General features: G+C 48.1%; 5 protein-coding genes across 5 annotated transcripts; 3 read left to right on the forward strand and 2 right to left on the reverse strand.

The window, feature by feature from the left end:
* Positions 1-131: 131 nt before the first annotated feature.
* On the forward strand, positions 132-1,344 carry BKA55DRAFT_506541 (uncharacterized protein; the record flags this gene model as incomplete). The annotated part of the gene is made up of 2 exons (XM_046187271.1): positions 132-505; positions 555-1,344. 2 exons carry the CDS (start codon positions 132-134, stop codon positions 1,342-1,344), a joined length of 1,164 nt encoding a protein of 387 aa, XP_046052229.1.
* A 78-nt stretch (positions 1,345-1,422) lies between these two features.
* Positions 1,423-2,451, reverse strand: BKA55DRAFT_687820 (uncharacterized protein; the record flags this gene model as incomplete). The annotated part of the gene is made up of 3 exons (XM_046199122.1): positions 1,423-1,640; positions 1,696-2,145; positions 2,214-2,451. 3 exons carry the CDS (start codon positions 2,449-2,451, stop codon positions 1,423-1,425), a joined length of 906 nt encoding a protein of 301 aa, XP_046052230.1.
* Positions 2,452-5,182: 2,731 nt separating this feature from the next.
* On the forward strand, positions 5,183-8,280 carry BKA55DRAFT_506374 (ASST-domain-containing protein; the record flags this gene model as incomplete). The annotated part of the gene is made up of 3 exons (XM_046187264.1): positions 5,183-5,225; positions 5,401-7,183; positions 7,389-8,280. 3 exons carry the CDS (start codon positions 5,183-5,185, stop codon positions 8,278-8,280), a joined length of 2,718 nt encoding a protein of 905 aa, XP_046052231.1.
* Positions 8,281-8,509: 229 nt separating this feature from the next.
* BKA55DRAFT_506358 (RTA1 like protein-domain-containing protein) lies at positions 8,510-9,769 on the reverse strand (the record flags this gene model as incomplete). Its single annotated transcript, XM_046187263.1, has 3 exons — positions 8,510-9,255; positions 9,303-9,551; positions 9,619-9,769. 3 exons carry the CDS (start codon positions 9,767-9,769, stop codon positions 8,510-8,512), a joined length of 1,146 nt encoding a protein of 381 aa, XP_046052232.1.
* A 1,708-nt stretch (positions 9,770-11,477) lies between these two features.
* Positions 11,478-13,929, forward strand: BKA55DRAFT_592244 (uncharacterized protein; the record flags this gene model as incomplete). The annotated part of the gene is made up of 5 exons (XM_046195362.1): positions 11,478-11,615; positions 11,685-12,452; positions 12,509-12,831; positions 12,877-13,233; positions 13,281-13,929. 5 exons carry the CDS (start codon positions 11,478-11,480, stop codon positions 13,927-13,929), a joined length of 2,235 nt encoding a protein of 744 aa, XP_046052233.1.
* Between the last annotated feature and the right edge of the window lie 7 nt (positions 13,930-13,936).

The raw sequence follows: 13,936 nt of genomic DNA on the forward strand, positions 1-13,936 counted from the left end.
ATCCATCCATGGATGCATGACTGACTGGATCCTGATGGGGCTTACTGTATCCAGCACGTTCACCTCAACCACCACCATCATCATCTCTTCATCCTCAATCAACACAAACTCACACAATAAACACAATCACAATGTCCTCTCCAAACCTCCCCTCACGCATCCCAACCCTCATCATCCTTTCCATCCTCACAATCTTCGGTTTCGACGCGCTCATTCTCCAACTCGACCGCAACGGCTACACCTCCATGCTAAAATCCATAACCCACGACCCCCTCCCACGCTTTCTCCCCGACACTAATCGCTTACTTCTTAAACAATACACTGGCTTTCCGCTGTTTGATGACTTTTTCGCTTTTTCGAATGTTATCTGGGCGAATGTAACTGATGGCTCGAGGCCGGAGCTTTCGCTTTTTACGTTTTGTTTTGGGGCGCAGTTGATTGCGGTTTTCGTGGTGTTTTTGATAGAAGCGCAGAGGGTGCTTGCTTGGAGTCCGGTTGTGCTAAAGTAAGTCTTGATCTTTTGAGGTTTGATGTGATGTGTGCTGATGATATAGTGGTGTCTTTTGGGGATTTGCGGTGCAGAGTCTTGGGTTTGGATTCGTTGCACCGCTTTACTTTTTCATTCACTTGATCTTCACATCTGGATCATCAAGGTCTGAGAGTGTTCATCTTCGCGACTATTTGTGTCTTCACACTGTCGTTCCCTCATTTATTCTCGGATACATTGTGCCGTGCATTTTCATGGCGTATCCATTCTCGAACTTCAATGTTCGACAGTGGGCTAATGCCGTTTGGTCCATCGCTCCAGTCTACATTTTCACGCTTCAAGCTGCGTTCACTGTTATTTTGAAGAGGCTGAGTGTTGGACAGGATGCGCATAAGCCAAAAGTCATTCTTGACAAGGCTGCTTTATCGCATGCTTACAGCTTCGCCTGGAACGTCGCTGTCATAGGCCAAATGACAACCTACGCCGTCCTCATCACAGCAACTCTCCTCCCAAACTTCTTCCCCTCTGGCGTTGCAGAGTCATTGAGTATGAACAAAGTCTTCATTCCCGACGCGGCACCTCATTCATACAAACCCATGTCCAGTGCTGCAGCGGCTATGCATAACTTTTTGATCTACGATTTTGGAACGGGATCTGTAGCGGCGCTTGTGTGGGCGCTGCAGCAGTTGTTGGAGGTTAAGCCCGAGTTGAAGGTTGGTGAGGAGAGGACGAATCTTGTGAGGGGGGTTGTTACGAGTGTTCTTTTGTCGGGACCGGGAGGGGCGGTTGTTGCGTTGATGCAGCATCGTGATGAGTCTGTTCTTAGCGCTGAGGGCAAGGCTGAGAAGATTCAGTGAACACGACATGTTGGAAGGGTCGAATACGAGCTTGAAAAGAAATTGTGTGATAGTGAGATAGGATTGTTTGCTGTCTATCTAAGCCTTCTCCTCTCTGTTCTCACCAAGCGGTACATCTAAGCCATGACGTCCCTTATACCCAGAAACCTCAGCTGGTCTCCATCCACCCTTCTGCAGCAGAGTCTCATCCTTGAGACGATAAACTTCAACCTTGAGAGGTCGGCAGCACTTGATCATCTCCTCCTCACTATCCTCCCCAAAACCCCAAAGCGATAAATCACCACCAGGGCAAGTACCTACAACAGTCAGCAAACCACTGCTCAAGACCTATCATTCTTTAATTCGACTTACTCAAAGCCATAAGCAAATCCTGCTCTGCCAAAAACTCAATATAATCCCCCCTCTCTGCCGGACAAGGATTCATAAAATATCTCCCCTGCTCATCCAACCCCGTGACCTGAAAGATATTAATAACATCATGAACATCACCCTCGTTCAAACCATAAGGCAGCACCGCGCGCGTGAGGTTAGAGTGACATTGGAAGTTATACTGTCCTCCGCTGAGAACAGTGTTGATGTACGGATCACATCGCGTGCCGAGGAGATCGTGCACTCTACCCCCATGCTCATCTGTGCCATACCAGTCCAAAGTGTCGGTGATTATGGTGGCCAGGGGACGCATGTAGGGGAGCGTAGACCAGAGACGGTCGTACGTTGAGACGTGTGATGCGTGGAGTTGTTTGGTGCGGGACGCCCAGAAGCGTTCACGCGGGTTATATGCGTTCCAGATATTCAAGTCGCCTGTTTGTGTAAGTGAAGCTCATGTATCTAACTCATCCTCTGCTCACTTCACCCCCAGATATCCTTACCAACCTGCGGCCCCTCAGGCGTGCTGATCTTGACGATACATCCCGCCGGGGCTTTCCATGCTTTTCCAGATCGAATAGGTAGAGTGAATTCTTCGATTAGTTCACGCGGTGCTTCGCGGATTGAAGTATACAAGGCCTTATCAACGGTAAGGACTGAGCCTGGGGATGGGAGATAAGCTGGGACGGGTTTCTTGATGGGCTTTCTGTTTGCCAGACGTTCAGCTCCGTTGGAAGACATTATGAGTTTGAGATGTTTTGTTTGAGCTGAAAGACAAATTTCGTGATTGAGGAGGAGATGGTTAAGTAATACCTATCTCTTGGCTGTTCTAAGTGGAGACCTGGTTGTATCTCGTCCTCTACAGTGTCGTTGAATGAGTTATAAGAGGGCGCCTGCAGGGGAACTTGAGACTGAAGGTATATAAATTTGAATCTATAGGGCGTGCATGACATTGTCCAAATTCTTCTTAATAATCTACCATTTTTGGCTTCGACAGTATCAGGAATTACGGCTGCTTGCGAATGGGGAAGCTCCGGGACGGTGATGCGATTTCGGAGGTGGGATCGGCATCGTGAAGACTTGCCGATGTCGACCCTGCACGGCAAATAAACACTTGCCGGATGCATGAATGAACCAGAAAACGACCTGATATTCTGTCACCTAATAATATATGAATCTAGACTTGACGAGTTTTTGAAAGATTATGGTTGGCTTTGTCGTAGAATTGGTATATTAGGACTTGCCCTCATTGCCCCTCCACCTCAAGCTCAGGGCCCCGCCAAACTTTCTGTTCATTTTATTTATTTTCATGATGCAACAAACCAACCTGACGCACGAGATCATGTATGGCCTGACAATGCCGATGTTGCGAAGCGCCAGGCAAATGTATTGAACGATACTGAGAAGGGGGGCTTGAAGCGCGACATCCAGCAGAGCATGCGCCGCCACCTAGTCGAAGTCCAAGAATGACCGCGCCGAACGAACGCGTCGCAAACGAGCATGTCGACCACCGAAGCCCTCAATCACGATTCGCACGAAGACGAGAAACATACCAACGGCGAATTACATGATACAGTGATAGTCAGCGTGCGTGCGCTATGCCCAAACCTGCGCGAGATGGGCACTGAAGAGCTCCAAGGCGATGACGTGCATCCTTGCTCCGACCACAATAGCACAAACGGTCGCGGACGTCGCAAGTCAGAACGGTTTAAGCTACGACGCTTCCAGAGTTGATAGCAGTACTGGCAAGACTACTGGGCGTGTTGAAAAGACAAAGGAACCATTCGCAAGTTCACATCGGTAACAATGCTTCGCGAGCGCGTCTCTCCGTTGCGATGGCGAGTGCAACAGAGCATTCTTGCATAGCGCTATCAACAATACCTCTTTTCCTCGAAAGATCCATGGGTCTTTTTTCACGAACTCCTCGAACCCGATCGATACGAGATACCCTTGCAATCCCTCCTCGGCCAAGACGATCACCTGAGAATGGCAATACGTTCTCGACGGCCAGTCTCAACAAAATCGCCCAGCCTGTTCAGCAGGGGCGACACTATAATCACGATCAAGATTCTTGCTCTGAAGATCTCAGTATAGTGAGTGATGTCGTATCGTCCATATTTCAAGATCTGTGAGCCATGTGCGGAAGAGGTCGAGAGGGCGCAATCTCTCTGCCATACCCAGCCGCTTCTTCATCGCCCGGGCATGAAAGTTCTGCCTCTTCTTCGAAAGGAAGAAACACAGAGCTTTACAGGAACGAGGCTGGGGGAGCTCGGAAACCATTATCAAGAGAGGAGCCCAGGCCTTGATGCTCTTGGTAGCTCCCCGGCCAGCTGGGAGATGCTGCTGTGCCACAAGTGTCATCGCAATGTCGATCAACAAACAGCGTGTACTCTCGGATGATAAGCACACTTGTAATTCTGGCTATACTCCAGCATAGCAGAGCCAAGAAGACGTCGGATAACCTGGTCATAAGAGCGCAGGAAGCGACAGGTCGGTATTCGTCTCATTTTGAGGGTTGGTCTTGATCTCACTGTTGCTCGGCCTTTTACACTACTTACCAAGCTTTAAACGTACGAGGTCTTATCCTCGTAACATGAGACCTGATTTCGTGGGGCTTTAGATGAAGGTGACTCGAAATGGGCTTCAGCCACGGATTTAGGATGGGCAGGTCGTCTAAGAGACGAACCTTAGTCGGTCTGCTTTATAGTGGATAGTGTATCTTGTGATCTTTGGGAACGGACACATTCAAACTAGCGAGGAAATAGTACGGCCTTGTTGATAACCGAAAGTAAGTTACTGAGGACTTGCGCGACCAGACCTCATTGCGCTGTGTAAGGACCTGTAAGTTGAAGCATCGCCAACCGAACGAGCCGCGCAGTCCGAATGGCAAAGGCTTGCAGTCAGCACGATCGCGATGATCACCTTTATGAATTAACAAGTGTGATTGTGACCGGATTGTTCTGAGATATTGATATGACAACAAGTTCGATTCTGGAAGGTCCGTATCGCGTTGACATGAAAGAGTCGAATATCAACACACTATTGTTTGACGACCCAATATTCTTGGCTAATGACCGCCATGTGGCTTTATAGTGTATCAGGTTTATTTGAGCAGGAATTGTCACCTATTGGCAACCATTGGTCGGGAATGTCCCAGTTGCCGTGATACTAGAAATCCGTAACACTCGACTTGATGGTGTTGACTCAAATATTCAGCGATAACCTCATTATTCCTCTCAATCAACTGACCTTCTCAATAATCAAAACCGTACGACAATAATCTTGCAGCCATAGATAAGGACAAGTACACAATGCAATTTATCGAATTTCTTTATTCTCAGCTCTATTTCCACTACTGTCCACAGACTGAAACACCACCAATCACCGTCCCATCTTCCCAAGGGAGACATCCTTCGACCCTTGCACCACACCTCCAGGAATGCTTCCAAGACAGGGGCTCATTCCAGAAAAAATGAATATTACAAGAATTGCATGTCAGCCTACAACTCCCTTGCGTAGGGCATAAAACAGCCTTATAGACCCCCAGGGTCCTCTACGATCTGCGCTTTGTTTTGTGCAATCGTAACATCATGGTCGTCATATCGGGCTCCCCTTGGGCCAAAAGACTTGTTTTTCTGGTTATTTCTTTAAATATTCTTCTTTGGTGGTATGTTTACTCTGTGCCGGGAGTTACGGATGATGTTAAGTCTGCGACGACGAAATTGAAGACGAACGATGCGAAAGCGATACCGGTAGGTAAGAAGGTGATAGATGGGAAAGATGGGAAAGATGGGAAGGGTGTTAAGGTGGTGAAGGACGAGAAAACTGGCGAGTCGAGTGTTGATAAGAAGGGAATTAAGACGTTCCGTTCTTGGAGTAACTTTGACATCGTCAGGCCGAAGAATGATCACACTTATGTGTATCGTCGGTTCGAGAGCTCGCCGCATAAACCACCGCACATTGAATGGAACCCCAATGGGAAAGAACTCGCAAAGGGATATGTCTTCATCACACCGCAATCAAGCGGGGCGGAGAGGGGTCTTGTGCAAGCTGCTTCGTTCATCATGAAGCAGAACGCCGAGATGATATATGCTCATGATGAAACACCCTACGATTCTGAGGGTCTTCGCGTACAGACAGTTCACAACGAGCAGTACCTTACACTCTGGCGCGGTGCGCGAAAAATGAGCCATGGATTTGGAGAAGTCATTGTCATGAACAGCGAGTACGAAAAGACGGTTCTTCACCTCGATGCGATCATCACCAATATGTACGGTCAAAAGTTCCTCAGCACGCTGGACTTTCACGAACAGGAGTTGACCACGCGAGGAACTATTCTCGTGACGGCTTACAACACGACTATGTATAACCTCACGCAAATGGGAGGTTCAGAACATGGCTTCGTGACTGACTCTCTATTCTTTGAGATCGACATCGAAACGCAGGAGATTCTCTTCAGCTGGAGCGCCCTCGACCATTTCTGGCCTGAAGACTCCATGCTTCCACTTATTTCATCCTCTGGCTACGGCGGGCCGAAGAGTCCATATGACTTCTTCCACCTGAGCTCAATACAGGCAGTCAACCACGATTCATTCCTCATCAGCAGTCGAAACTTCTGGTCTGTGTATCTGATCTCACGCTCAAATGGTAGGATCCTTTGGGAGTTGAGAGGGAATACCAAGGGAGGAGATTTCGGCGCTTTACCGCACCATGGCCGGTTCCGATGGCAGAATCACGTTCGTGCGCACAATGTTACGTCGAGGGAGATGATTCTCAGTATGTTTGACAATCATAACAGCCTAGAGGATTTGGGAAAGACGTATTCTCGTGGGCTGTTGCTGAAGTTGAAACTGCCGCCGAACCCGAAGGAGAAGCCAGAGGTTTTGCGTATACTCTCACCAGATCGTGCAAAGATCTCACCTGAGTATGGAAGTTACCAATTAGGTCTCAGCAACGGAAACCAATTCATGAGCTGGGGCGCAGGCGGTGTCGTCCACGAATATGGACCTGACGACGGCCACGATCTCCGCTGGCAAGCTCGCTTCGGCTACGACGAGACCATCACCAGCTATCGCGCCTTCAAAGACGTCTGGACCGGCACACCCTCCAAATGGACCCCCGCCCTGGTCGTCGAAAAGCGCGAAGACACTGTTCTCGGCTTCGTGAGCTGGAACGGCGCAACCGACATAGAATCCTACAACATCTACCTCGCGGAACCAGGCACAGCACTCAAACCGCTAGGAAAGGCTAATGTTTTGGGATTCGAGACTGGATTCGATCTTGGTGTTAAGAACAACGAGACGAATTGCATCATGGTTGCTGCTGTGAGGAAGGGCCAGGAGATTAGACAGTCGAATGTTGGGTGTATTCAGGGTAAGACGTTTGTTTCGACGTTTGTGGACTCGAGGGGCAAGGCGACGGGGGATTCTGTTGTTGAGAAGACTACGATGCAGAAGATTATGGGATATTTTTCGTGAGATTGATGAGAATTGTATTTTACTACGATGCAAGCATGTTGTTTTGTTAGTATTAAATGAAGTTCAGCTCATTTCCACCTTGGACAAAAGTAGACGTTGGTGATGGCGCTATGCTTAATAGTCTAGGTACAAAGCAATAGTTGGTCTAATTAGGGGTAACTAATGTGAAAGAAATCAAATAAGAAAGAATGCAAAGTTAAGAATAAATATAGACTTAATTGCTGCCCTTTTACTTTGTCTCTTCTGTTGCACTGGTTCTGACTTCACTACCATGAGATTCACGCACTCAGCACTACTGCTGGCGCTATGCCAGCTTGCTTCAGCATCGCCATGCAAGCCTTCTTCATCGGTCACTTCCAGTGCACCTACGAGCACCGAAACTGAGTCTGCATCTTTCTCGATCGAAACCTCGGCAGCGACCTCGGTGGAAACAGGCTCATCCACCATCTCGCATGACACAACGTTGACTGCTTCTGAGACCGCATCAGCCTCCGACTTGTCTGTCTCTACAACTTTGGTGTCAACCTTAAGTGCAGAGCCTACGACTACACTTGATGCGACAACAGACTTGTCAACGACCTTGGGTGAGACTACGACCGCCGAGGCCTCAACAACAACAACATCTGCCCCCGAAATCCCAAGTAACCGAGTGCGCAATCCCGGCTTCGAGGACACCTCGGTCGTCCCCTGGGAAGTCATGTCCGGAACCCTATCCCCATCATCCTCCGACCTCCACACCGGCAGTCAATCCGGCTACTTCACCGGCTCCGCTCCAATGAGCGCAATGATGGGCTCCAGACAATTCATCGACCCAACCTGGATCACACCCGGCAAGAGCTACAAGTTCTCTGCCTGGGTAAAGATAACAAGTACCATCAACTGCGGTTATCGCTTTGTAGCTTGTGGTCATGGCACTGGATCGGGCACAACAAGTTCAATTGGGTTCATCACGGAGACGGGGGGCTTTTCTTTGGCGAGTGTGACGTGTACTTGGACGCAGGCTCAGTGGGAAGCTGGACCGAGTGTGCAGATTAGGAGTTCGTGCACAGGACTTTCTTTCTTTGTTGATGATGCGACTTTGGAGGAGGTTTAGACGTTAGGGTGAGAGTGAGGACTCGCTATCGGTGTTGGGACCAAGAGAACAGGAAAGACGAGAGCGGATGCAGTTTTTATTCGAGTGATCTAAGTTTAATATATAGATAAGGACAGAACGGCAGTAGATCAACGCAAGTTGCTGCCAAGTAACATAGACTCTATAGACATTGTATATACCAAGAATATTCCAGCCGGACCATGGACCTGGACGTTAAGTATCACCGCGACTACCGTCTAAACGGCTCATACTGGCCAGTTTGAGGATTGTATATACTGACAACACTAGATGCAGAGCTCAAAGAAGTATTGAAGCTCTTGTAAGTTCTGCTAGTCCGTGGACGATGGTGGGCCAGTGTTGGTGGTCTTCTCTGCTGGTAGTAGTGCAGAGGAGGTGGATACTGTATATAAGACTGAGTTCTGTAAGGAGACTGAGGATAATGGTAGTAAGACCCGCGATTCCTGAGATTCGCATAAGAAGGGAGATATGGCGGTGGCTGCAGGTATTTCGGTGGTGTCCGAGGCGGCTGATATCGAGAAGGTGGTTTAGAAGGAGTGACGATGACAGTTTCAATGTCTCTCAGATCATCTGTTGAAGTTGTAGCTAACTGTCTTGGGTGAAATATGTTGAGAAGAAGTGTAACGACGAAGATGAATCCTGCGTCAAAGACGTAAAAGTAGATTTCTGTAGCTTGAAGGATACCAAGAGGACCAGTGGCATACTCAATTACTCGGTAGACTGATCGAGCGATTACAAGTCCACAAGCTATGTAAAGAACGATAATCCAGCGTTTCCAAGGTATGGTAAGATTGGTGCTCTGACGAGTTGGATTGTCGATAATGCGGCTGTGCACAATATGCAAGACGGATGTGAAAAAGCCAAAGAAGTAGATCTGAAAAGCCATACCACCAATGATGATAAGTTGGGCTGTTCTCTGCTGACTGACTGAAGTGGCATTAATTAAGAAACCAGCGCCTGTATTCATATGAGTATACGATCAAGACGGGAGAAGCCAGACTTACCTGTGAACTGGGCTGCCAGAGAGATTACATCGCCAAAGATAAAGACCTTGGGTATGAATTTAACCGGAACGAGTGAATAGATATCCGCATCTAGAGCAATAATGATTTTGCTCAGAATCATATAGATACTAGCAGTAAGCAAACTCGGACCCAAAAGAAACGCAAAAGTCTGAATCGCATGAGGAACGAAACTCCAGTCTGGTGATTCAGAAGCTGATATAGCACGACAAGCATATCCAGCAGCCTCAACTACAAAAGTCAGCACTCTATCTCCACTCACACTTTTCTGTCCATCCCAGGAGTCGGTTTAACTTACCTGCACAGCCTAAAAGAAACGGTAGAAAAAACGAAGTCCTACCTCGCATCATCTGTAACAAACAAACCACCGTCGAAGCAGAAAACAAACCAAGAGCTACAAGAGCAAGAATAAACGAAGGATGATAATGGAACAGCTCGATTGCTACCATGTTGTGAGTAAAGCCTTCAAGGCTTGAACGAGAGTAAAGGACGAGAGCCCGGGAGTTTGGAGGTAAAACAAAATGACATTTTTTTAGACAGGGTTTATTTTTGGTCTCGGAAGGGTGGTATAAGGATTTATCTCCACGGAGAACGCATCAGAGGGCTATTAATAAACTTGATATGGTTTATCTGGTTCATCTTGGGGGTGGTGATGAATGCGGATGAGATGCTGCTTGCGGGTGACCCACTGGCTGGATGCAGATGACAATGTCTCACTTTTCGCCACGTTTTGTATAATGACACAGATGAGACGGCGAAGACTATTACGAACCTTGCCTGAAGCATAAAGGCCAAGAATAATTCGTTTGTGATTGCGTGGCGATAGAGTTGTGTGTACCTGAACCGGCGTTTTGTTCCTGGTCTTGCGGGTAGAGCCGAGATCTGTCTTTGATCATCGCAAGATAAGGTCTTTGGCCTTCACGATGAAGCGGGAATTTCGGCATAAACGCAGAACTAATGGCTCTAGATTGAGGGACTAAATGATTATTGATCATATCCATGACAGGATAACTCTTGGCATCGTGAAGTGGATGGCGAGAACTATGCCGAGATATGTTTTTATCGAAGCTGGAACATGTCTAGACGGTGAAGTCTAACAGCGCTCCTAGAATCCGATGTTAAGTGTTAGATGCCTCGTGCTTTCTCATGCATAGTATAAGTTCTCAAGTTCTCATCGTGATACGTGAAATTCAGGCCTGGAATTCAGAGTTTTGGGATGGATAATTGAGGTATCATTGAGAATAAGGGTGACGCAGGGGATTTGAGTAAGATTTAAGATATGTATAAGACTTGAAATCTCTTATCTTGGAACAGAAAGAACTGCAGTATTCATTGAAGAATACTAAATTTTTGAAATATTCTGACCATGTTAATACGTTGATTTACGCGTCTCAACATTGATCATCAATCTTTGACATGGCCTGAGGTAAGGCTTGTACAAAGGTTAGAGGGAAAAGAGATACCTGTAGTTATTAATAACCTAGTAAAACATCAGAAGACGATGAAGTGATCGTGAAGGTTGAAAATAGTTAGCGATAGGCATGGGGAGTCGTATGATCCCAGAGCTTATCTGTGGATCTTAAGATCTCAGGTGTCGTAAAGTTTCTTAAGTCTGTCAGCGCTTCAAGTCAAGAGATACGAGATTTATTGAGACATAAATTCTTTACTCACATGAAGACTTTACCAGCATTCAAAAGTCGAACCCGAATCGCACGGTTGGCTCTTGTTCAAAGACTTCAAGTTTCATCAAGCATGTCTTAAAGCCGAGTCATAGCCGGTGTGCCTGATCTTTTCCCCAAACAGCAAAGCGGTTAAAAGAGGCTGGCTGGGTGATGTCAGAAACAAGACTAAGCATCCCTCCCATCGAATCAAATCCCAGCATGAAAAATATCTCAATCTGTCTCTGTCCCGATCCGATCCTCAGGGCGGCTTGTCAACTCCACGATCGAGATATTCCCCTAGTGGCCCCCTTGTAAACGAAACTCACCCTCCGATTGAACGTCTACGCCTAAACACACCCAAGACAAACTGGCTGAATGTACCTTTAGGAAGTGCACGTCCAAGGGACTGTCGCACCCATGGACGGGTGATCAGTTCGTTAACTAACTAACTAAACGAGAAACCACCACCGCGGAACTGGAGACGGGGCGTAACGTCATGCCGTACAAGGCTTTGCTTCCTGCACCGGATACTTCAGGTAGTCCTGGGGGTCAGGATCAAGATACGCGGGTTGCTAAGCGGAGGCGTGCAAACAGGCCTAACGCCTGTGAGAACTGCCGCCTTAAAAAAGCCCGTGTAAGTCACTCCTTGTTTCTCTACCCGCTGTACGGTACATTCATGTCTGACCCACTGCTGATGTTGTAGTGCGACGGTAAAAGGCCAAGTTGCTCCAAGTGTGAGAAATGGGGAACGACATGCGTCTACAGTGTTGATCACCTTGCCAATGTCGAGCGGGAACTCAAAGAGCATCGCGATATTCTCGAGCTGTTGATGTCGCTTCCGGAAGATGAAGCCCTCGCTGCACACCGTCAACTTAGAAGTACGAGTAACCTGTCCGATGCATTGTCGTCGCTGCAGGGGAGTATGCATGGGAGGCTTCAGCCCTCTGGTATACGAACTGCGCAGGCAATGTCGCCGCCAACGTCGTCAGGCCTTGAGTTTGAGCTGACGGTACGACATGGCATGGCGTATCCTACCTTGTTTCCCCTGGACCTACCGTCTTTGAGTGCCGATCCTAGATTGAGACCTGTTCAGCGCTCATCTCAAGGTCTTTTGCTTGATGGGTCGTCGCCGTCTGACACCATGTCACCATCGACATCATCTAGCAATGATCAGTCTATACCTACACCGAATCCCCAATTTGAACGTCCTCACATAAAACAAGAGGAAGACGTCGCTGGCCCTCACCGTGAAAAGTATTGCGATGAGAGGTTACACCAACTGCAGATTGGGTACTGGACTGGCGTCCCCATTGACGATGAAGTCGCTGCCAGCGCCATCTCACTGTACCTGCAGGGCAATCACTCCATCTTCGGGCTCTTCGATCCCGACCTTTTTATACACGACCTCGTTCACCGCCGACATCAGTATTGCTCACCATTTCTGGTGAATGCCCTGCTGGCCCACGCCTGTGTAAGTTGCCACTCGCCACATATTGTCATCTTAGCTGACGCTGATCCACCGCGTAGCAAGCTTATTCCGTGATTGATGAAGCTGTCGGCGCTTTGAGTCAGGACTTTATGAAAGATGCTGGCGTATTATGGCGCGCTGAGCGATCCTCTGACTCATTAGTGAACGTCGCTGCGATTCTCATGCTCAGTGTCAGTTGCCACCTTGAAAGGTCCAATGTTTCCAGCAATGATCTTCTTGACGATGGCCGCGCAATGGCGGAGAGGTTGAAGCTCTTCGGCATACCGCACACACCAGAAAACGCCGCATCATTCGATAGCTTAGACCCCGACACCAAACGCGCAATGGCCCATACAGCCTGGGGAGCATACAGCTATCTAACGTACGTCCACCTCTCCCCCATCCTCAAGCCTCACTAACACCTCAGACTAAACACATTCTGGGTCCCAACAAAACCTATAGCATTCCCACCAATGTTTCCAGTCCCCGGACGAAGCAGCGAGGACTCGATAGATGAAAGGTTAGCAGTTCACTGGCCTCGACACTTCACACCTGACTATGCAGGAAAAACGTTTCAAGCGCTATGTGAGCTCTGGACTATCATGCAGGAGGTCATTGCGGTTTACTTTGCGCAACAGGGTGATGGTGCTGCTGCTCCGATAAAGATTCCTTTGGCGTTTGTGGAGGCAAAGTATCAGAAGATATTGACCTTTACGGATTCATTACCGTCGGAGATGTCGTCGATTGATCCGGGGAATATGCCTGATCATGTGTTGGCGTTCAAGTAAGATATACTTCTCCATGCGTGAGAATATGACTGACAAGATCCAGCATTCTGCTCCATGTTGCTATTACGCACATCTTTCACACATTCATCATGGATCCAAGCAACCAGAATCTGAATCCAGCGTTATTAAAATCCCCTAAAGCAGCATTAAGAGCATCTACAAACCAACTCCAGCGTCTCGTCCTCATCAGCCGCCTCTACCATCCCCGCGCCCACTCCCTCAGCGTTCTAAGCTCAGCTGTCGTCCACGTCAGCAACACAATAATCCGCGACGCCGCTCTGCGCAACCAAACCATCCAAACTCCCAGCCTTGACAGAAAACACCGACATCGAGGAAGCAACGAAGAAGCACACTGGCACTTCTACTTCCTCATATGTCTAGCAGCCTGTCAAGATCTCGGCGCTTGTTTCCCAGTCTGTGAACCCGTTGGAAAAGGTCTTTTAGCCATGGCGATGAGAGATGGGAGTATGTCAGCTGCTGAAGCGAATAAGCTCATGCGTGCTTTAGAAGCGCCGAAGCAGGATGTACCGCCTAGTAAAGATGAGAGCGGTACGTTTGGGAGTTGGGTTTTGGATTTTGATCTTGAGGCTACGAAGCCTGGGGATGGACATATTAGGAACTTGGCTGCTCAGTTTGAGGAGTTTAGTATGCATAATGAGTTTACGGAGGGAGGAGATTTCACTGTGGAGTAATGGGTAA

The sequence above is a fragment of the Fusarium redolens genome, assembly GCF_020744475.1.
Source record: "Fusarium redolens strain MPI-CAGE-AT-0023 chromosome Unknown BKA55scaffold_5, whole genome shotgun sequence".
Lineage (NCBI taxonomy): Eukaryota > Fungi > Ascomycota > Sordariomycetes > Hypocreales > Nectriaceae > Fusarium > Fusarium redolens.